Source organism: Xiphophorus maculatus, chromosome 14, assembly GCF_002775205.1.
Source record: "Xiphophorus maculatus strain JP 163 A chromosome 14, X_maculatus-5.0-male, whole genome shotgun sequence".
Lineage (NCBI taxonomy): Eukaryota > Metazoa > Chordata > Actinopteri > Cyprinodontiformes > Poeciliidae > Xiphophorus > Xiphophorus maculatus.
In genome coordinates, this window is record NC_036456.1 from 17,399,140 (window position 1) to 17,422,856 (window position 23,717).

The following is a 23,717-nucleotide window of genomic DNA, read 5'->3' on the forward strand; positions in this document are numbered from 1 at the left end:
ATTATAACGACCAGGGAATTCAAATAAGTGCATAAATCTTTCTGCAGCCTGGTTGCTATCAGTACACACAAACGCTAACATAATAATTCGCTAAATCTGTGAGTGGACATTAATTAGTAACTCTCCGTTTGAATAGATAGCATGTCGCTCAGTTTATTTATTGTTGTTGACTCATTTCTGCAGGCCTTAGTGAGGGATTTAGATGTTCTGGGTTCTACTGGAACCTCCTGGATGATTCGTTTTGAAGTAATTTCAGTAGGAGGGTCCATCGCTGTTTCCTGTTTTCTCCATTTGTGGATAATGATTCCCCTGTGGTTCTTCTCTGGAGTTATTAATGGCCTATACATGCAAATAACTTTGTTTCTCACCTTTTCTTGAATTTATTTTTGCTTTTTTTTTTTTTCAACCTGATTTTGGTTGTCTGACATGTCATTTTTCAGACTGTCGGGATTCTGCAGGTGTGGCCGACCCATCCGACGTTGTCAGAGCAGGAAAAAACAAACGATGGGAGTTGCCTCAGACTGACGGGTCCAAACTGATATTATTGTTTAAAAGGCCTGGGGCCGTGCTGCGACTCGCCACATCCACCCACTTTACGTCAGAAAGGGAAGCCGGCGTGTTTCCTCCCCTTCTCTGTGTAAAGGAAGTGCGAAAATAAGCATCAGCGGTGGAGGGACCAGGCTTGGACACCTCTTCTTCTTCTTCTTCTTCTTCTTTTTTTTAGCTTTCGTCGCAAAGTCCACCCAGCTCCAGTCCGAAGAAGTCGGAGGAGATCCACGCCGTCACAATGAAGTCCATCAGGGTTTTCATCCTGCTGCTGCTGCTGGGATCAGCCACACCAGGTAGGGTCTAAATTGGATCCAATCCTGTAGGAAGTGTTACGGTTCAAACTTAATGGCTAAAACAAATTAATTTGAACAAGAAAGTTAAATCTAAGGCTTTAATTTGAGATTTTTAGTTGGTTTATTTCTCTTTATTTCTCCCGGTGCGATTTAGTTTTGGCTTTCGCCGGGATAAAGATCACATGTGCAAAGAAAAGACCCACACCTTGAGTTTATCTTGTTGGTTTCCAGAAATTTTCAATCTTGTGCAGCTTTCTCAAAGTCCCGTTTTACTGTATTTATTATTTTTACAGCCTCTGTGTGACATCTAGCCTTAAGAATAAGGTTTAACCCGACTGAGGGAGAGAAGAAATGGACTGGCTCCTGGTTTGTTTTTCCTCGCAGCAGCCCTGCGCCGGTCTGATAGGTGATCTAACCTCAGATAACCAGTGGGAACCGGACTGCCCCCTCTGTCACAGAAACAACAGATTATTGTCCTGCGACCAAAAAGGCCCCTGATGGAAACAAACCGACTTCCAGCAGTAAACATCTGGAGGAAACACCCTTGCCGGGGCTTTGTCATGAAACTGTGCAGACTCAAGCTTTGACCTCGCTAAATCAACATAAGCTCAACTTTTTTTTTCAGTCTACTAAGACTTGTTAAAGTAAGACCTCGCAAAAGTATTGATGCGTCTTGAATTTTGTCGGATTAAAATCACAAACTGCAGTGTGGGATTGCAACTAATGATTAGTCTATTATTTACCTCATCAAAAAAATAGCTACATTCTGCAGATTTTTCATTTAACCTCTTCAGCCTTTTTATGCGATATTAGAAATACTGTAAAATATGAAAAATAAACAATTAAAAAATTTAATTTTTAAAGACGAAAATCACCATTTTCTTGTCTAAAATTCAAGAAAAAGTTGTATTTTTCCCCCTCAGGCTGATTCAGGGAGAGCATTAATCAGTCGAGAGGCTGGTGGGAACTCTGTAGGAGCTGCAGAAATGAGAATCTGTGGAGATTATAAACCATTAACAATTACTTTTATAAATCTGGCCTTGATTGAAACATTGGCAAGAAGAAAGCTATTGTTGAAAGTCACAAAAATTCCCATTGAAAGTTTGGCACAAGTCATGTAGAGAGACGCATGAGGAAGAAGATGATTTAATCAGATAAGACCAAATTTTAACTTTTTGGCCTGCCTTCAAAATGCTAAATGTGTGAGAGAAAGATTTCACTGTGAACACGTCACCCAGAGGTAAAACACGGTGGCGGCAGAGTCATGCTTTGGTGATTATTACTATTCAGAAGAGACGAGGAAGCTGGTCCGACATGGACGCAGCCGTCCTGGTTGAAAACCTGTCAAATTTAAGACTTTTACTTTAGAGGAGGTTCACCACGACCACCAACCTTCAGAGCTACAGTGGAGTCGGCCTATTCAAAGTTCACTGTTTGTAGATTTTTCTGTGGTACATGGCTTCAAATTATTTGTGGAAAATGTGCAAATTCACAGATATTTCTATAGAACGTAATCTAAAATCAGTGCTGGGCACATTTCCACTACGTGCCAATAGCAGAGCTAATTTTCTGTTTTGCTCTTTTGCTAACTGAAAACGTTTAGCACACTTAGCTTCCTCTAAATCAGCGAGCGTCCAAAGTGCGGCCTGGGGCCATTTGTGGCCCTCGAAACAATTTCTTGTGGCCCCCGACTGCAGCTAAAAGAACGATACCAGTTTGGCCCAATAGTGGACACTTTAGTTACTTTTAGCATTAAAATTTCCTTGAAAATTAGATTCTTCTTTAATGGAAATTGTTAGATTTTTTTTTTTATAGTCGCATTTGTTTTTATTTTGATTTCATAGTAAGTAGGGCTATAAAAATCTAGCAATATTTTACTAAAAAAATGGAATAGAGCACGTTACTTCTTCTACTAAACTTGGTTAATAGAGGAGGGTTTTCTAAAAAAAAAAAAGAAAAGTTCTAGTTTTTGTTGTTTGGAATAGACAAAAAAATTTTCTAGACCAAATAAACTAAAAAAAACTTCAAAAGCTTATTAAGACAAAAGGAAATTCACCTTTCTTCCTTATTGTTTCATTTATTAAATAAAATTCACAACTAAATTATTTTTTGCTTTAAGCTGTAGAATCGATGTGGCCCCTGGGTACTTTCAACTTTGGGATTTGTTGCAAAAAGTTTGGACACCCCTGCTCCAAATTTAATTTCCCAGATAAATCCTAAAGCGCTAATTTGCTTGAGTGTTTTGTAAACATGAAGTCGAATAAAGTTCAACATCTCTGTTGAAGTTTTGGTTATCTGGCACTAAGAATTTTTCAAATAGTTATATGTTTATATTTATGCTTTTCTTTTGAAGTTTACACCTCAGCTCTGTTTTTCTTCTCATTTTTTTTCAATAATTGTATTTAAAACAACAGACATGCAAGAACAAAATAAAAAATGCACAGAAGAGATGAAAATATAAACACATAAACCTCTAAGGGCATCTCAACGTAATCTGAATTATGTTGAGGTGTTCAAGGGTTGTAGTCTTTCCAGGGTAGGTGTAATTTTAATTGAAGCTAGCGCCTTAGCATTAGCTTCGACTAACGGGCATGTAGGTGTAGCACTTTAACATTAGTGCAACAAACTTTTAAGTTAGCGTTGTCTATAACAAAGAATATTCATTTCTGTGAAAGTCTAGACCTCAATTCAACACAATCTGTGAAAAGGTCTGAAAATCATTGATGTTTACAGACGATCTCCATTCAATCTGACTTAACTTGGACTATTTTAGCAGCATCGACTCAACAAATGAATGCCACACTTTTCAGATTTTTATTTATAAAAGAATTTCCACTTCACATTTATGCACTGCTTTGCATCAGAAACAGAAAACGCAAATATAATTCATTGGAGCGCAATAAAAGGTCATATGGTATAAATCTTTTTGGTTAAATCTTACTTGGGTTAAATGTTTTTAAGGCTATAACCTTCCAAACCGTTGACTGTTTCTGAGTTGCGCTGCCCAGTCTCTTATCTTTATGCTGGTGAATATGAATGAAGTTGTCGCAGACAGAGGTTAAGACAGGAAGCCCGGCGCAGGCCAGGGGGCCGGCAATTGTCTGTCTGTAACAGGATGCAGCTTCTCACTTAGTGAAGAGGATGTCCACCCATAAAACACCAAAAAGCCACGACTATCTTGACTTTTCCTCCCCAGCCTGACAGAACATGCAAGTCTTTGTCTTTGACTTTTAAAGCTCTGCCAAACAGGAATCCCACAAAAAGTGAAGCGCGAACCTTAAAATAGAGAACATGTCATCGGAAATGTCGGACGCATAGAAAGTGGGACTTGAGTTTTTGTGCCAGATTAGTTAGGAGGATGTTGACGACACCAGGATGATCTGGCTCGTGTTTAAACATGGCAATATGTTAAAAACCTTTAGTTGGAATATACTGTACCAGCAAAATCAACTCTTTATTGTGTTGCTCTAGCTTTAGCTTTAGCTCTAGCTCTAGCCATCTCTCTCTACTTTACAGTTCCATCATCTGATTCAGCCACACAACCTTCAGAGAAGACGACTACTGGTGAGTATTGAAGTGAAAAATATAGTCCAGAAAACTTCTCAAGTGTAATAAATTCACGTTATGTTCTTTAATAAGCTCTAACTGTGACGAGTGGCCTTTAATTCTTCCATTCCTAACTTCTCACAGCTTTTCAATCCTATGAACATTGGTACATTGCTTTGACATTAGCCATAGCTTCATAGTTCAGCAAAAGTAGAACTGAAATCTGCAAGAAGTACTCATAAAGTAGCTAAGATGATTTCTACTGTGTGTATTGATGCATATTAAGGCAAATTTGGTGTTTGAACTATTGGGATAGGCACTTATAAGTTCTTCAAATCTCCAATTTTAGCTCTTAGCAAGCAGCTGTGGTCCCTAAATACTCCGATGTATGGGTCCGATGTATAGTAACTATCTACCTACATCAAAGAATCAGTAAACTAATTCTTTAAAAAAAAAAGTCTCACAACCTTTAAACTGCTGCTTTTCTATGCTCATGTTGCAGCTAGCTGTGCTGCAATTCTTACACCAGGGAAAAGTTCAGTTTCAGCAGGTTTTTATTATTTCTGTCCTCTTTTTAAAAACAGAAACACAGATATGAACATTCAGTCATGGTAAAAACACCACACCCTCCATCTAGTTTATACTTTTAATGTCCAAACTATCTGGTGTTTAAGTATTTAAAGCTAAACTCAAGTGTACAAAAACACACATCAAAACTAAATATACCTCAGTAACACTAGATATATTCAAAATACATAAAAACCCATCATTTATATTTTGAAATAACTTTGTGTTTTGATGTGACTGTATATCAGTGCATTCATCCACTTTCTGCCTGGTGTCCTGGATTTGAGCAGAGACGCCCCCTTCCAAATTATCCAGTTTTTCAAAACTGTCCCAGAGATGTAATCTTCCCTTCAAAGGATCCAAAGTCTTGGATCCAACAACAAAGCATCACTTTGGTTTACTTTGGGCAAAATGAAACCTTAAAATCCCAGTAGACGGAGCAAACTATGGAAGCGATAGCAGCTCCCCTCTCTAAGATAACCATCCTGCTTCTGCTGCTTTACAGGTCAGTCAAATGAAACCACTTCAAAGGCTCCAGGTGAGTAAAGTAGTTAAGATAATTTAAGTATCTTTCCTTCATTTGGTAGATTTGTCAACAAGCACTAAGAAATTGTAGAAGTTAAATCTACAGACAATTATTTTTAAGACGTTTTTGAAATTATGCGCTTTATGTACTGTTCAATTCTTGATATTTTCTTGTTTTTAATCACTCAAAGTTTTTAATCACTCAACAATAAAAAGTCCAGCAACATCCCCATCTTTAACAACTGCCAGTGCATCAACTCTGTTGACAGCTACACCTGCTCCCAGTGGCTCAACCCCTAAACGTAAGTTTGTTTTTGAGTCATTCTACACTCTTCCTCCATAATTTTGTTTACTTTCTTGCTCATAAATATTTTTATTCATTTGTAATCAGAGACTGTGTACATTTTGTCATTCGTTTTGCAGTAATATGTCCACATTTTAGGTTCAGTCGTGTTAGCATGAAAGCTAAAAGACGACCATGTTGGTGACAAACAAGTTTTCTTTCATTAATAACTTTACTCTTGTCAGGTTTCTGACTCATGTTCAAAGCTTGAAATATTGTTTCCAACTTCGAACATTACTTTGTCTTGGTCTATCAGATTGAATAAATAAAAATCTAGACACTCTGGAGATTGGACACCTGATTATTAAAGCAGTTTTTGTGAGAATGTTTGGTTCAGAAAGTGAGTGATAAATATAGAAAACATATTTAGTATTCCTTTCTTTCTTTTTTTCTTTCTTTATTTCTAGTAACGACTGATCCTACATCTTCAACGAATATGACGACTGCTCAACCACCCAGCCAGAACACAGCAAATAACAATCCAAACATCACCCAAAGTTAGACATTTCTTGATATTTTACTGCTTTTGTTTCTTTAATTTTCTTGCTTTTATTTCTCTACATCTTGTGGCCTACCATTGATGTAAAAGAACATTTCAACGTGTGATTTAGTGTTTGAAAGATTGATATCGTCTGTCTTGTTTTTCTGTTTGTATTAGCTTTGACAACTACAAGTCCTGGATCCAAAACCCCGTCTATAACAAACAACACAAACGCGACTGCAGGTGAGACACGATTCCACCATGTGGAATCGTAAAGCAAAGCTAGATGCAATTTTTTGAAGTGTGGTGACCTGGCTTAAAAGACTTCCTGGCTCTGAAAACATTAATTATTTATTCTGTTCTTTAAAAAAAAATCATTTATACCTGCTGTTCACAGATTCAACTATCTCCACTGCATGTTCTCTTTATATTTGATTTAATTTCTTTCTATAGAATCCCTCATTTTTAAGGTAACATCTGTTTCATTAATTAATTTAGCCACAACAGCAAATGCGATGACCCAGAATACAGAACAGAAATCCAGTGAAAGGCAAGAAAAGGAAGCATCTGAGCAGAAAGCTGCTGGTAAGTTCAATGCTTTACAACGCTGTAGTTAGATGACCTCACTAAGATAACGCTGGTATATCATTTAAATATCCAGACAGACAGTCGGACATTTTAAAAATGTCAGATACAATTTTAACATTTTGATCAACCTGCTTCTCCTCTAGCTTTACAAATATTGTGACATTTTAGAGAAAACTCTTAAAAACACCAAACTTTTGTTTGTTGACAAACCGTATGGCTTTTTTTTTTTTCAACGATACAAAAGAGGTCTTCACTGATTGGCTGGCTGCCGAGCATTTTGATTGGTTTAATTTCTGAATATTGTGAGATGTTGTCTTGAAGCATTTGCAGTTTACCAATAAAACATCTGGAAAGATGACTGGCGCTGTCAAAAAGTCGTTTTTTTGCCCTTATTGCTCAATCTCAGATTAAATAAATCATGTTTTATAGTTAATTTTACCTTCCAAACACCTTGGTTTTTCCCAGAAGTCTTTGGAATCATCCAGATTATTTTGGCTAAATGTGAGACTGTTTTTTTAGTGCAACCCTCTCCACACTGATGGAGGCCAGGGACTTTGGTTCACGGTTCTCATCTCTTCTTGAGTATTTTGGAATCGGGGCATCATGTGTTGCGTTTTGAGATCCCACTGCCTACTTCATGCTGTCACACAGGTTCTGTAAGTGATTCAAAAGATCCTGTAAGCAGGTCTGGGTGCTGCTAGTGAAACTGAGCTACATTAAGGTGAATAATCACAGCTAATCCATAAATTTTTATATGAGCTTAGCTTATTTCCCCTAAATCAGACTAGTGTCCTATTAGAATACACTGGACTGTGGTTCCCACTAAATACATCCTGTATTAATTAGTACCATGTAATTTTCAGTTAAGTTGTTATATATGCATATGTTGCTTTTTTCTCTCTTTTTGCAGGTGTAGAAGGAAACGTCTAGGATATTTTTTTGTATTCTATTTATCCTTCTTTCCCTTTTAATGTCTTGCCTCACCTCTCCTTGTCTTTATTCTCTTTCTCCCTTTTTTTGGAAAAGATTTTGGTAACACTTTATTTGAAAGGGTGTGCATAAGACTGTCATAAACATAAACTGTTTACAACTGTTGTCTTGAAGTGTCATTCGGTAAATAATGACACTTTTAATGCAAAGTTGCACTAAAAGTTGCATTGAAAGTCCAGTAAAAGTGTAAGCTTTGCATTATTCAGTCAAGAATGAGCCTTTTAATGTAAAGTTCTATGAGAATTTGCATAAAACGTCCATTAAGTGTCAACTTTCCTTTAAAAGTGTCATTGTTTACCGAATGACAGTTCATGATCAGTCATAAACATTCATGAAAACTTCTTCATCTTTATGACAGTGTCATGTCAGTCTTATGCACACCCCTTCAAATAAAATATTACTGAGATTCCTAATGATGTTTCTTATACTTATATTACGTGGCGCATTATAGAAATAGCCTGAACTGGGATTCTCCTTGGCACTCAGACAACAATACTGAGTGCTACTCTACCAAACAGGACACATTAAATAAAGAGCGTTTTATTGATTCAACCCAAGTGGATCCTACATTAGAAGTCCAGCCCCACTTTGTAAACTGTTTTATCTCTTTCCTTGGTTGAGATATTTCTACTGATTTACTATTTGATATCTAAACAGACGTGTCAGACTGTATGGATGTTTTCCTCTTGTAGGTTCAGACAAACGACTGTGGTGGCTTCTTCTGCCTGCTGGCCTGGTTGCAGGTGTAGCCGCTCTTATCTTGAAATTCAAAAGTAAGAAGATCCACGATCACACAGGTACAAACCAGCTTTTCTCTCAAATACTTCCCTCACTTGATAAGTTCAAGGTTTAATCAGTCATTGCTCCACCCAACGTGTCACTGTCTTGTTTTCTGCTCCTCAGAAACGATCGACACTGGAACTGAGAAGTAAGTTTGGTACTGTAAGGCGTTAATTATGTTTTTAAATGTCTATATCCCAGATAATTATGCATCCTTTTGCCCCCAAAGTGCATCGTTCCAGAGCAGGCCGGAGAGCAGCAAAGATGGAGTCATGCTTCTAGGAGTGAAGTCATCAGGCGGCGAAGAAAATGGTGAGCCGCCGTCCCACTACTTCCTGTGGCCAAGCGCTTTCTTCCAGTCACAATCTCCCAGTTATTCCAGGGAAGTCACTGGCTTTTAATATCTCGTTGTGCTTCGGCGGCTCTGCCAGGCAACATAAGGTGTTTCCTGTGATTTCTCGCCCCCGCCCTAAAACAAGTAGCTGGGATTGAAAGATAGTGACTTCCTTACATAAACACTGATTCTTTTAGACGGGAGCTATTGTGTAGGCCTGTAAATGTCAGCGCAGCTCTAACACTGGAGGAATGTGTCGATGCCTGTTCTCCACCTAAAAAAATTAAATAAATCTGGGTAGGTATCCTACTTCCCTTCCCTACCACTTGCCTTGGCTCAAAGCTGCAAAAGGAAATGGATTCATGCCATAGGAATTTTGCAAAGGAAGAAATTGTTTACGTTGTTTCAAACTAAAGGATGTCTTGAGATTTTTCAGAAAACCTCATGTAATTCCAATTCAAGCTTGTTTTCCATCATTACTTCTGTTATCTGTGTTACAGCAGCTGCCAGATAAGGAGAGGAAAGTCTTCGTAAGTCTACATCTGCACCTCCAACGTACTGCTGATCTGAAGCCAACGACTGATTTTGTTTTTTAATTTGTGGAAATACTTTTGCAAAGTAGGGAAATCTCTGAAAAGTGTAATTCCACACATAGAAAGAGCAAGTTGTGCTTTACAACAAGGACTGTGAGGTTCTGTGCATGTTTTGGTGGATTTTCCCCATGAGAAACCAGCAATAAAATAAATTTTGGCTACGTTCACATTACAGCCCCAAGTGACCCAATCCCGACTTTTGTGGAATCGTTTTTCTTTGTTTTGTTTTGTTTTTTGGCGTGGTCGTTCACTTCCAAACATATGCGACCTGTATGTGCTCTCCAGTGTGAACTGTAAACGAAAGTGTCCCGCATGCGCAGAAGAGGGCGCAATAACGTCACACATAGAGAGCGTGCTCAGAGATTTTCCAACCGCTTTTTTTTTTTTTTTTTTTACCGTTTGCGGAAGTAAACATGGATGCTAACGGTGGAGCGTAGCGTTGCGATTCTGAAGTTGTCCGACCGGAACCAGCATATAAACAACTTAATCCTCATTATTGTCCGCCATGGTTGTTGTTGTTTTTCTTCTCCGCTTGCGCGTATCAGGACGCAGAATAGTGACGTTTGTCAGTGACGTTCAGGACCGTTAGGATTCAGGTCACGTTTGAAAAGGTCGGACAGATCTCTGGGTCGCATTCGATAAAAATCCGATCTGTGTTGTTCAGACTGCCATAAGGAGATCATGTACAGGTCGCATAAAGCGCCCCGCCCCTCTACAATGGATGAGTATAAGTTTAAAAGTGGTTTTGTTTTCTTGTGAAATGTAATATACGCTTAAAATTGATATCCTAAAGGATTTGTCAAAGATTTTTTGAAATACCCCTCCACCCAAAACACATTAAATTTTAAGCATGCACTTTTATTTTTTTATATATTGTTTTAACCCGGATTTGTTCATTTTTAAACGACTGTTAAAATGCACATGAACGGCGCCTCCTACAGGTTACGGTGTGTCTGGATATGACGCCTGTTAAGGATGAGGACAAACGGACACGTTTTTATTTGTTTAAAACAAGCAAAATTATAACAGAATGAAAGCTTGTATTTCATCCCAATGTTTTGTATTTTAAGACAAACACTAAATAACCCGTGCTTGCTTTGTGTTGTTTTTGTTTACTGGTTTCTGATAAGAACATCCACCATGATCTCCACAAAAAGCAACGCTTAAATTAGGAATTTATGGTTTATAATCTTTACATTTAAAATGACTATTATTGCTGTAAAGCTAACTTCTGTCTGCTGTGAAGTTCAGTCCACAAACACATTTTCTCTGCAGTGCACTTACCTCAGAATCCTCACCTGTTTAATGAAATAAATCACTTTTTTGTTCAGCCTTTTATGTTTTTGCTCTTGATTTATCTCTTCTGGGATTTTTTGTTATTATTATTTAGGTGGTTTGTTTCTGTTTTATTTCGGTGTAATTGTACTTTCCTCAATTTTGATAGAGAAATGTTGCTGAATTTTTCTTCGAGAATCAACATGAAGTAACACAATTGTATTTAACTTTAAAACTACTGGAACTGCTTTGTGCTTTATGTCATGAACTATCGGCCACAGTTTCGTCAATAAAAGTTTGGATAATGATTCATTTGTGCAACAAATGTGTCGTGGTGATCATAAGACATACTTTTTTTCTGAACGTGTGCTTTGTGCTAATTTTATGTTAAAAGACTTCAAGAGCAAAATGAATCTTTAAACATTTGCTTTGTTTTTTGGCCACCAGAGGGCGCTGAGAGTGAGCAAGTTACTGTATTTGCTGAAGAGTTTCATAAGGCTGTGTCACCTGATGTCCCTGTTTGATCTTCACAGAGTAGCTCAGGAAGCTCTGTCAGGTCACAGATATGATCTTACTCCATCTGTGGGCTCTGTAAGGTGAGTCTAGAGGAACACTGGGCGCTCTTCCATCAAAACCGAGCGCTCATAAAATGCAACTGAGGCCTTACCACCTGCAGTCTGGGCTCAGTTACTTAATGTAATTGCAGGTTGTTGTTTTTGGAGTTTTTTTCTGTAGCTCTCAGCATTTAGAGTGCAGAAACTAATCTGACCAAATGTTTAGAGTCCTGCTGGAAGGTGAAGATCCACCACACACAGACGAATCCTACAACCAGACTGCAAGCCAGAGAAAATGGACTGGACTGGTTTGTCAGTGGTTGTAACCCCAGCAAAGTTTGCGTTTATGTGGAAATCAAGGTCTCAGAGTCTGGGGGAAATTGTGGAGAGGCGCAGAATCCATGTTGCTTGAAGTTCGGCGTGGGGTCAGTGATGGTGCCAAGTCGTCTGCTGGTTCTTGTCCCCCCCAAATTTCTGATGTCCAGACGCAGCCGTCTACCAAGACATTGTAGAGAAGTTGTATGTAGATACTGATGCCGTCAATAGTACCAAAAGCTAGTTCAATGACCATGATGTCACTGTGTTTGATTGTCCAACAAACTGGTCTGACCTGAACTCCATAGATTGGAGGAAGACGAGAGACTCAAGACCCAAAGCTTTCCATTAGAACCCTTGGTATTTTTCCAGTTTCTCCTGATCTAAACTGATGTATTCAAGCTTTTATTTCTATAAATTATGATGATTTTCTTCTTCCATCTGGTGAAAACATAACATTTAAGATTGGCTGTCAGAAGTGAACAGCATGATGCCATTTTTTAAATGTATATAAGTTTTTCCTCCCCCTAATTGATCCATGTGGTCTTCCAGTTTTCTGTAGATGTTTTTTTTTTTTTTTACACGAGGGCTTCCACCTCTCACATGAGCAGCCGTGTTGATGTGTGAGGATCACGTATCACCCAGAGCATCGTCTGCAAAGGAAAACAGCTGTCTCTCATTGCAGTTAAGTGCAACTCAGAAAAGGCCTCTGCAAGCGGCACGTTTCACAGAGCAGAGAGGTGCCAGCCGCCATGCCAGGTGTTTTCACATGGACCACAAGAGCTTCATCTGGACTGCGGCTGGTTGGTAATCCGAAACGCAGCTCCTTTCATCTTCTGGGTCTTTCATGGAAACAGTAGGTGGAGAATTTTCAGCTTTGCTGCACAAAGCAAGAACAAAATGTGACATGTGATGGGATGCTTTTATTTATTTCAGGAGAGAAAAATGACAGAGAGCCAAGATATTAAGAAAAAAAAACACAATTATACAGTGGATTTAAAAAAAGTGTTCACACCTTTGTTAAACGTGCTAAAATGAGAGGTCATTATGATGTATAAAAACTTACTGGTGTAAATTATTTTCAAACTTTCGCAGCTGAGCGATCAAATTAGCTGTTATGCAATGTGTTTCATAAGTCTGCACACCCTTAGATCAAAATTGTTGAAACATCTTTTGATTCAGTCATTTAATGAAGGTTATCATTTTGGCTTGGTGATAATTGCTGACTCTACCTTGCAGACATTTTTTAAAATCTATCAGATCGTGAGGACCCCACAGATAAAAATCCTTCTTCATTTTAGGCTTTTTAGCAGAAACTTAAAGGTTTTAGGTTAAATCTTTTCATAATTTCATTCACTTTGGAAAAATAAAATCCCAGTTCAAACTGAAGAAAAGGAATCCACACAGTATGATTCTGGCCCCACCAGGTTTTACTGTGGGTTGAGTGTCCCAGTGGTTATAGGCCTGGATGTTTTTCTTAGAATAACAACTTATTCTAAGTAGCCCTACCTTTTTGCGTTGCTCTGTAGATTTTCCATTTGACTGATCAGTTGATTTCTTGAATTGTTACCTTTTTCCTGAGGGGGTTACCCACTGTTTGGTTGGTTGGTAGATTGATTGTTTGGTTAGCTGGTTTGCTGTTGATACTTGGTTTGGTTGGTGTGTTTTTTGTTTTGGTTGCTTTGTTGGCTGTTTTTTGTAGAGGTTGGCTGGTTGGTTGGTGTGTTTGTTAGTTGGTTGATTAAGTATTTTTCTTGGTTGGTTAGGTTTTGAACAGTAGACAGCTCTTTCTTTTTGCCAGCCTGTTAAGTTTGTGGACATTTAAAAAAGCACTCTTTTATTTTTATTAAATTGTATGTTTAAAGGTCTAGCAATATATAAGATTATGTTTAATGAAGAAATTGTTGTACATTAGAATGAAGGAGGTCTCCCATGACCGTACAAGGACAAGCTGTTATAGACAATAGATGAATGTTGGGAAGCACAATGCTAAAACTGTGGATGGGTTTTCACCAGGCAAGAAACGACAAAGAACTAAGTGGCTTAGATAAATATACGATTAATTTTAAGATATACACACTTTAATAGCAAAAGTGGTTGCCAGATTTGTTTCTCTGGATTTTTAAAATTGTTTGTTTATTTGTATCCTTTATATGTTCAGTTTTAAGAAATGTCGTCAGTTATTTTACTCACTCACAATGTTTCTATAAATCCAGAGATCTGCTGTTTGTCAGCATTGTCTGTCATAATGACTGCACAGTTAACCCACATTGCAGCTGAATCTGACTACAGATCAGGTTTCAGGCCATGCGTCCACAATCAGCCCCTTTTTTAAACATCCCTCTTTATTGTATGTCGACGAAGATTTCTCACACGTCACGTAACTGAATGAGCTGATGACGGAAAAACGGTTTTCAGGCTCGTAAAGTTTTTATTTGACGGTGCAAACTGTCCAGGACAAACGGCTGTCTCAGCAGAAAGTGAACACAAGTGAGATAAAAGTAGGTCAGATCTGAACGAAGGCTTTCTCATGACGCAGGGCATTCTCAAGCTGAGCTCTGGTTCAGATGCACGCCCCGTCTCACTCCAACCATTTATGAGATGAGATTAATATAATGGAACTGCACTTTTTACCCAGTTCAAACATTCAAGCTGTTGCTGGTATTTACTCCTTCCTTAAGTTACCTCACATTGTATTTGTCTGCATTTAAGGGGGGTAACATTACCTAAAGAGTGTGACTTTTTTCCCCCCCTGGGGAATATTTCTCTTCATGTGACTGGGAGAAAGCTATCTGTCTGAGGCGCCCACTGGATTCCATTACCCTTCATTCAGCAGAGCAGCTGGGGGCAAGTGAGCCAGATCCAGTTACAGCAAGAAAATCTTGGTAACGACGGAGCGTGTTGAGAGGTAAGCTGCTGATGAGACGTACTACTGGGCCTGTGCTGCTCCTGCCAGGTCTACACACACGTAGACACACATTCACACATGTAACGACAGCGAAAAGGAGCATTTTAGGGTTCCTTTGCAGCTTTTCATTTGTTTTAAACATACAGAAACAAATTGCGTTATATTTTGATTCTAATGAGCTTGAGTTTCTTGTAGTCTTTTGAAGTGGTTTGTAATAATAGACCCCAGGCTTTCTGAAGGTCTTTGAAGCTTTTTCTCTGTTGTTTTGGTGTTTTGTACCTTACCAGGACAGAATATTGGGCTGGTAATTGTCTAAAAAACAACTGAGGAGAGTAAACAGGTGGCGGATAGAAGTGGTTCTAATAGGGCTACATTTAGATTAACAGAATCTAAAAGTCATGTCTTTGGTCGTGTCTAATTTTTTGTCATTGTCTTTGACTTGGTGTATTTACTTGGGGTTTTGGTTGTTGTGATGATTTGGCTAGTTATTTAATTTGTAGGGCTAATGGTTACTTTTTTGTTGTTTGTTGGTTGGTTAGTTAGTTAGTCTGTTTGGTGGTTGGGTTGTTTTGTATTTCAAATGTTTTTTGTTTTTGTCTTGATTTGTTTCAACAAGGTGTCACTGAGCGGTTTATTGGTTACTTGGTTACACTGTTCATTGATGGTTGGTTTGATTGTTTCTTTTTTGATTTGATTTGTTGGTTGACTATTTGGCTTGGCTGTTTTTTTAAGCCAAAACTAATTGGTTGGTTGGTTGGTTGGTTGGCTCTTTGGGTTGCTGGCTGGGTTTTGAGTCAAGCCCCTATTTAGCTGAATGGTTCATTTGTTTCATCTTTTTTTTTTTTTTTTTGCTCCTGTCTGGGACAGAACATTGTGCGTTGTGTGCTTAAAAATAAATAAGCTCATCTACTCATAAAGAAGCTAAAGACTGGAGGAGCAGGAAGGCGAAGAGAAAAGAGAAATGCTGTCTAAAAATGACTGGTCACTTTATTAAAACATTGTGCTTGTATTATTGCTTAGCAAGTAAGAATTTTTAATTTGAAATTGAATATATTCAACTAGATAATTTGGTCCCATGTGACGAACAGTCTGGATACGGCTGAAGTACCATATACTTAACTAATCACCTCTGTCTGCACCTCAGAAAGTCATCCACAAACTTCAGTTAGTCCAGAATTTAGCTTGCTGTATCATTTCCAGAACCGTTTCACCTGGCACACCACTGGCTCCCAGTCAAATGTCACATAATCCCTCTTCTTACATTCAAGGCCATTCATAACCTCACTACTTCATACCTCAGTGAACTGCTGCAGTATTCCTCCATTCACCTCTCTGTGCCCTTTGCTCAGCCATCTATATATCTGTCTAACCCTCTATACACAGACAGACATATATATATATATATATATATATATATATATATATATATATATATATATATATATATATATATATATATATATATAGCCCCATTCAATAAATGTGTATTTATTATTGAAAGAATCATTTAGAATTTACTAAACACGTTATTTAAACGAATTACAACCAGTGATGTTTCAAGCCTTTATTTCTGTTAATTATGTTATTGCTAATGAAAACTTATCATTTAAGATTAGAATACTATATAAAACCGATAAGAAAAAACTTGCGATAGATAGATAGATAGATAGATAGATAGATAGATAGATAGATAGATAGATCGGTCAGTTCTTCCACATAGCAACACATATATTTTCTCCACCTATAGAATTTCCAACTGAACTAATCTTTTAGCCAATCAGGAACGTCATACGTTAGGCTTTTGAAAGACGCGTTCTGATTGGTTAAATCCTCTGACCAGCTGAGTTGGTGAAGGTATAAATATTACTGGAAAGTTCTGTTTGCATCGAGTTTGAACGTAAAAGGTACGTATTCTGTGAGAGAAAGTGGCGTGGAGTGTGGCTTTATTTCTAAAAACTTAGTCATTTTTGTGGATTCAAGGTGATTAGCTTGCTAGTAAATTTTTTTTCGTTTTATCAAGCTTGATTAAAACCTAATTTTTTAGTTAGGGACTGCGGAAAGTAGCGTCAGTTAGCTGCGTTTTATGACTTAAAAAAAAAGATGCTGGTTTAACTTAATGACGCTTCCTCGGTTTTCCAGGCAGCTGTATTGTGGATAAGTAACGGTCACCATGGTTGCCACGAGTAAATTAAAGATTAAAAACACGGAGGGTGTTTCGGAGCTGGTTGGAAGGCGGTACGACCAGGTGTGCATCGAGAAAGGTAAGCCTGCTGGCGTTTTCTGTGCGTTTTATTGTTGGCGAACGTGTTGATTATTTCCAGCTGCTTGTTTGTCTCTGTGTGGTGCATGGCTGCAGCAGTGGAAGGGGGAGGGATGGCTACATAGGATGAAGTCATCCCTTTAGCCTCTGTGTAAAAAAAAAAAAAGAAGCTGATGCTTAACCCCATCTGCCTGTCCTAGAGCTTATAAATTTGCTCTGTTAAGTATTTGATTATTGCATTTTTTTTTAGTCCTCTTCATGACATACCTGTGCACTGGAGCATGCAAACTTATCTTACTGTTCCATTTACATGCACATTGTTGAAATGACAATGTCCTCTATTTGATGTGCTTTAACTTCAGTCCGTGTGGTTTTACAGAGTTGGATTTCTGGGATCACTGCATGACCGAGCCCCATGCAGACGTAACGGAGAACAGAAGCTGCCACCAGTTGGCTAAGATGTTTGAAAACTGCCTGTCCCGGGCCAAGAAAACGACGTTGCACTGCTCCTCTGTTCTGGTACCAGAGAAGCTGACCCGGAGGATAGCCCGCGAGGTTCTCCAGCTGGCGTCCTGCGAGCCCTGCGGCCTGCGCGGCTGCGTCCTGTACGTCCACCTGGAGCTGGAGAAGGGCTGGAAGCAGCTGGAGCGCATTGCATGCGATGCCTCAGTGGTTCCCACGTTTGAGCTGACTCTTGTGTTCAAGCAGGACAGTTCGGCATGGCCCAGCCTGCGGGACTTCCTCTTAATGGGCTCGTGCTTCGGCCCAACCTTCAGGCACGTCATCAAACTGAGTCCAGGTTTCCGTCTGGTCAAGAAAAAACTGTACTCCTCCTCGGCTGGCACTGTGATAGAGAAGTGTTGAACTGTGTTGGAAGTGAGAAAGTCTCCCTGCTGTGAAATGCACTTAAAAACTACAAGTGAGACCAAAGCGGTGTCACGTTTTCAGCTCTTTTGTACAAGTTTGTCACTGTAAGGTTAGGATTTTAAATGCTAAACAAACCAGATATTTCTGACTTCAGCTTCATAGTCCTTAAAAATGCCCTCTTTTTCTTAGAGCAGTTCCTCACTCAAGCACAATTTTACAATTTACCTTTTCAAAATGAATTGTAAAAGTGTTCACATTGACATGTTTGCAAGAAACTCTTCTGTTAAAGGCACTAGCCACTTTGTAGATGCATCTGTGTTTCCAGATGCTTTGAATGTTAAGCTGCAGTAACACAATGGGAGGTTTTCTTCCAAGAAATAAAAGCACAGTTTTGCAGTTTGAGAGCAAGGCAATTGTTTTCATGCTCAGATATTGCAGTGCTCTCACTCAGAACTCTGCTAAAAAAAACAAAACAAAAAACTTGTAAGCATACGCACGTTCTGCTCTCACTCAGTATGTTGGGGTTGTTAAGATTTGATGCCTCTTAAATCCTGCAGTATATGCTTGAACCTTTGCTCTCTGGTGCTTTTCCTCTAAGCACCAGACAGAACGCTAATTACATCTTTTGGAATAATTAGCGTTCTGTCCAGTTCCAACCAAAATAATATTGTGGCTTCGACATAAAAAGCCTTCTTTAGGATGTGTGTAACATAGTTGAGTCCAAATTTTACCCACAAGCAGAGTACTTTTTTTTGAGCAAGAGGCAATACATTTCATTGCAGAAAAAAAACTGATTCAAGGACAAGCAGAGAGGGGCATTTTCCCCCCAGAGTCAGCAAAGTTGTGGGTGAGAGCAATAGAGTAATTTCATGAATCTGAGGGGAAAATTGATTGAAAATGTGCTCCTAGACTTCTGAATGGAAGAATTCCCATTAAAGATGTCCAGGCTTGACTTGCAGACCATTGTGTGGTCTTTAGGCAGCCATATGCATCTAGTTGTGATGAAGTGCAAACATTAAGAGCTGTGAAGATGCTGTTATGGGGGAGCTTGTCACACTTGGGAATGTGGAGGCCTTTACTCGTACAACTGTCTGTCCTGCACTCGAATCACAGCAATGGGCTGTTCTGTGTGAATGTTTTAATGCATTTTTATTTTTATACTGACAGATGCACCTTTACAGAGCAAGAGTCTTTATGTACAATTAAAAGTTTGGTTCACTCAGTGTTGGAGGCTCATCTATTTTTAATTGTGTACTTTGGTTTATGACATTCTTTTTCTTTTAATCCTTATTTATTGTGCAAGGCAAGTACTTGTCCATTAGCCAATAAAATATTTTTTAATTTTTACTGCCTACGGGTTATTTAGTGTTTGCTCTTTAACCATTTTTATTTTTGTTCAGTTGACTTGAATACTGAACACAAGACCACTGTCTTTCAGCAACATTGCTAATCAAACTTGACTGAGGTGCTCTGCACCAACTTTTACTTTAAATTGGTCCACATTTTCCATACATGGTTTGTTTTAAAACTCTTTAATGGTTTGTTTAAACCTGCAAGTAACTGGCTTACCATGTACTGGAAGATGTTGAAGTTAATTTAGTACATTGCAATAAATTATTTGAAAAGTTATATTCTGTATTTCAGTTTAAAATGTGAAACTCTTCACTTTGTAGTAATTGGTCTAAAGCGAAACTTTAGACTTGCTAAATTTAGTTCTGAGAAATTGCAAAAACTCTACTACCAAGATTATAATTGATCCTACTTTTTAAAGATTCTGAACTTGGACGAAATGGTGTGCTCAAGTTAAAGGAAAATGATTTACCGTTTAATTTAAGACTGAAACTGAGGAATCTGCTGTTTCTCAAACTATTTGCAAGAACCTGTGGCATTCCTCAGTTATGAAACTGTAATCACTTTAAAAGGACTGTTAAAACATTGAGAGTAAAAATATTATACTGAGATTTTTCAAGTTCTTTTTTGTTTCTTTCCAAAAAATCTTTTTTGTTAAAGTGTTTGAGGCTCTGGAAGAGCTGACCTCATCTAATGGTCTACCACTTCGTATGAAACTGTAACCAATTAAGTTGTGATGTCATTCTTGCACAAGCTACTGAACAGACTGACACTGTTTTTGCAGTTAATGGAAAGATCACATAATAATATGCAAGATGCAGTGTCATTGTGAAGGACAAAGAAGCACTGATCATCTCCTGAGGCGCACACAGAACCCCTAGCCCTGCTGCGCTAATGTGGGTCAGGACTATAACCCTCTATTGTTTAGCCTGTCGAGGTCTACAAAGCTGTGGAAACTCTTAAACATATGACATAATTTAAAATTGGACAGCATTTTGTGCTTTTAACTATTAAAATGGTTTCAATTATTGCTGTAAAAGTTTTTACATTATAACAAACATCAAATGTGCTATGGGTTACGTTAGCCTGAGTGCAAAGTTTTCTGTCTTTTTGAAAGATGAACCAGCTTTCACCCAGAGCCACTTTTTATGTTTCATTGGAAAAGTCTGAAAGCTGTAAAGTGGTAGATTTACAAGAAAGTAATTATGGTCTTTTGAAAAATATTTTAAGGTTTTTTATTTCCATGCCAGCATTAGTTAGCTTTCACTGAGCACCAGTTATTCATTTTTAGAAGTAAATTTGAGTGTCAGATTAAGCTTATCATATTGATAAGCTGATGTATGAATAAGTAAGTAATTAAAACCTTGTGAATACTGTCTCATTATACTGTTTTGGGCAGCTTAGGCTAATCATTTTCAGTGTTGCCTGTCTTTATGCTAAGTTGAGCTAGCTTTATCTTGGCTCCATTTTGGTCAGTTAAAAGATTTGGGAGTGGCAAATTAGCTTCTTATCTAACTTGTGTTCAGCTAATGGTTTAAATGAATGAAAAGATTAGTTCTGGGTTATACAATGTTTAGCCAAGTTAAGCTAACTGTAGCTTGGTCATTGCCTTCCTTTGCATTTCTGCTTGATTTTCATCTCCCTTCAGTGCTCTGTCTGGGCTTTCTCCCTTTGAGTTCGATTTCTATGGTAGAAATTTTCTGATCTCAACAAAGCAATCTTGACTTATTTTCTGGAGATCCTGTGAAAGTTTCTCGAGATTCTGTGGACATTTTGCAGGATCCAAAGGGTCAGTTTTGAGAAATAATGATATAATCACAGCAAATGTAGACCCATGGGAGAGATTTATTATTAATTTATGTTTGTTTATTTATTCATCCATCTATTATATAACATGCTTATCCTTGCAGGGTCTCCAGTGGTCAACAACCAGGAGGCAGGGTACACCCTGGACTTTCTCATAAATAAAACTATTCCTAAGCTTAGCCTGGCTTAGCTTAGCAATGTGAGCTGGATTCACTTTCAAATGTTTAGATTTTATCTGGAAGATTTGACACCAATGAAATGTTAAACATTTTATTTTGGCCCCAGAGAAGTCCAATTCAGCTGCACTTCCCTGGATTCATTTTAAACTTTGATAAATGTGAAAGTGATACATTAAGTTTCTCCGCCAACTTTGCCAAGAAACTGAAATAAAACATTTTTTTCCCCTCATGATTTAATTTAACATATTTCCAGTTACTGAAATGTTTGCAGCATTTTAAACATACAGTATCTCTCATGGTTTTTAGAAGAAAAATAAATGAACAAATTCAAAGGCATCATGCGTCTCTGCTGAAGAGCCACTCCAACTTAACTGTTGTTAACGTAGGCCTGGTGGAAAACTACTGAAAGTGTTTTCATGCTGCTGAAACCGATATAATGTCAGCTCCGCTGTGCTGGCTTGGCAGCTCATTTGCCAAAGCTTATGAATCTAGCGGGGGCACTTGAGATCCTCGGCGTCAGCATGATTCACCTCAGCTTGCACAGAGAGAGACGGCGCTATGTTGTTCTGCCACAGCCTCGCAGGCTGAGACTTACTGAGGAGGGTGATTGCACAAGCCCTCTGCCTACAGATGTTTACCAACTTTGAGCCACCTTTCTGTCCCCGCGGGGGCTGACAGGGAGGCTCAAAGTCACAGGATAGGCCTGTTTGTTGTGAGGTCTCAGAGATACGCCTGGCAGGGTTCCATGTTTCCCTTCCTCCTGACCCGTTTTACAGCCTCCTTTTTGGAAAAGGGAAATCTGATAAACTTGGCTGGAGAGTGATTGCATGTCACCATGGGACTCCGTGTTGCTTATCTCAGTGTGTTTATCTGCCTGCTGTTAGTTTGTGTATATTTTATGTCAACAATGCGTTTTTTCTTTTGTATTTCATCCGTTTTGAATGTTAAAGATGGCGTTGTTATCGGAGTCTCTTTTCAGACTTGCTGTTATAAGCTTTTTAACCTTCAGAATCTTGACAGCAAACTCATGTTTCTATATAAAGTAAGGAATAAAAATAGCAGTGGTATGCTTCCTGTTGTTTTCCTTTTCTTCACCTCTCTAGCTCCACTTTTAACAACCTTTGTCATACACTGTCCCTCCCCATCTTTAAAACTCCCCAGCTTTGCATCTTTATTTTTGCTGTAAATAAACATGGTCTGTCTCTCTGTCTTCTGTAACTCTTGTAACTCTTTGGCTGTGTTGAATCTTATTGTTGATGTTCTTGTTGACTTCCTGTAGTGGGCGGAGATTTACACAGGTGGGTGCAATCTGCTAATAAAAGGCCACAGGTTGCTCTGGTGAGCACTGCACTCAGGCCAAACGAAACTGAAGGCTATGTTGTTTTTCCTTCGTCACGACCCGGCATTTCCAGACCTTTAAAGATGGCAGCGTCCACAGGCTGACTTTTTATCCAGGCCTGTTGCAGTGACTAATGCGACTTTAGGTAAAAACATGGATGACTCTTTCTAGATTTTGCTCAGATATTAGTCATTTCATCCTAGAAATGTTCTTCAGGCAATAGAAGGCCGACTTTGTAATTATCTCTATGTGTCTCTGGACGTTCAGGACTGAGTCTATCAGATTGTTGAGGGAAAAGGTTTGATTTTGTGCTCAGTTGTCATCAGGAGACAGTATCAGTCCAGAAGAGGCGGATCATGTAAGTTGGGGATCAGGGTGTAATCTGTGAACATCGTGCTGTACTCCATGGTGACTCCTCTTTGACCTCATCTATCTCTCGCTCTATCACCTCTGCAAACCTCAAGAGGCTCAGAACGGATCCCTTAACAAATCACATCTCTATCTTTAAACTTTTTGTGTCTCCCACTGCACACCTCACTACTGTCTCACTATGACTGCTTTTCTCTTAAACCACTCACATTAATTTGTGGCTCACCTACCTTATAGATATGCTCAAAAAAATTTGAGCTATTCTTTTCCCTTTGACTCTCTGATCTAAATAAAGCTTTACTCTCGTTCAAAAACAAACACCATTAACACTCATAAAAGGTGGGATTCAAAGAGATTTAAAACATAAAAGCTTTTTTACAAGGAAAGGACTTTAAAGACAATAAACATGTCAAATAAACAGAACTGAAACAACAGCAACATTACAAAAAAATTCCATTAACAATTCTTACATCTCTACTCACTCAGATCACTTTAGTATAACCTAAATTTGATCTCTGACCTGGTCATTGTGTGACCTTTAATGTTTGTCAGGTTTAGCAATTCATAGAAATATTTGCTGAAAACTTGATTATTAGTGATTTGGAAAGTTCCGTATTCAGGTCAGCTAAAACAAATGAACTTACAACATCTTCAAGTGCCTTCATGGCAAATCAATAGGAACAGATAGCACTAAACATACAAGAACATCCAATCTGATTGCAGATAGTGCACACAAGATTACAGCAGCTCTCCCAGTTTAACTTTGGATTATTCAAACTTTTGTTTTTAGATTGGATCGTTTTCTCTCCTCCTGACCAAAAACTCATCTGTTTGAGATCTAAACCACCTTTACTTTATTTTTTATTTTTTTGTAGTGAAATTAATTTAAAAGGGTGGCCTTTAGAA

The 23,717-nt window shown here is 38.4% G+C and overlaps 2 protein-coding genes across 4 annotated transcripts; both read left to right on the top strand.

Moving 5' to 3' along the window:
- The first annotated feature begins 597 nt into the window (after window positions 1-597).
- LOC102237910 (integumentary mucin C.1-like) lies at window positions 598-11,172 on the top strand. Of its 2 annotated transcripts, none has more exons than XM_023346451.1 (11): window positions 598-842; window positions 4,359-4,406; window positions 5,461-5,493; window positions 5,672-5,782; window positions 6,231-6,320; window positions 6,482-6,547; window positions 6,803-6,889; window positions 8,575-8,679; window positions 8,786-8,810; window positions 8,892-8,974; window positions 9,500-11,172. In XM_023346451.1, the coding sequence occupies exons 1-11, from the start codon at window positions 788-790 to the stop codon at window positions 9,508-9,510; spliced, it is 714 nt and encodes a 237-aa protein (XP_023202219.1). In that variant the 5' UTR covers window positions 598-787; the 3' UTR covers window positions 9,511-11,172. The 2 variants fall into 2 exon arrangements, with proteins under 2 accessions (XP_023202219.1, XP_023202218.1); XM_023346450.1 differs by having other exon boundaries at window positions 600-842; window positions 9,497-11,172.
- A 1,212-nt stretch (window positions 11,173-12,384) lies between these two features.
- ddit4l (DNA damage inducible transcript 4 like) lies at window positions 12,385-19,113 on the top strand. Of its 2 annotated transcripts, XM_023345603.1 has the most exons (4): window positions 12,385-12,589; window positions 14,522-14,641; window positions 16,781-16,902; window positions 17,281-19,113. In XM_023345603.1, exons 3-4 carry the CDS (start codon window positions 16,812-16,814, stop codon window positions 17,763-17,765), a joined length of 576 nt encoding a protein of 191 aa, XP_023201371.1. In that variant the 5' UTR covers window positions 12,385-12,589; window positions 14,522-14,641; window positions 16,781-16,811; the 3' UTR covers window positions 17,766-19,113. The 2 variants fall into 2 exon arrangements, with proteins under 2 accessions (XP_023201371.1, XP_005815373.1); XM_005815316.2 differs by lacking the exons at window positions 12,385-12,589; window positions 14,522-14,641 and adding an exon at window positions 16,305-16,545.
- The last annotated feature ends 4,604 nt before the right edge of the window (window positions 19,114-23,717 follow it).

Bases quoted from the DNA above. Each gene is read 5' to 3' on its own strand.
- ddit4l (XM_023345603.1), top strand. From the start codon at position 16,812: ATGGTTGCCACGAGTAAATTAAAGATTAAAAACACGGAGGGTGTTTCG. The intron at 16,903-17,280 runs GTAAGCCTGCTG...GTGGTTTTACAG, and splicing joins CCAGGTGTGCATCGAGAAAG to AGTTGGATTTCTGGGATCAC.
- LOC102237910 (XM_023346450.1), top strand. From the start codon at position 788: ATGAAGTCCATCAGGGTTTTCATCCTGCTGCTGCTGCTGGGATCAGCC. The intron at 843-4,358 runs GTAGGGTCTAAA...TCTACTTTACAG, and splicing joins GCTGGGATCAGCCACACCAG to TTCCATCATCTGATTCAGCC. The intron at 5,783-6,230 runs GTAAGTTTGTTT...CTTTATTTCTAG, and splicing joins CAGTGGCTCAACCCCTAAAC to TAACGACTGATCCTACATCT.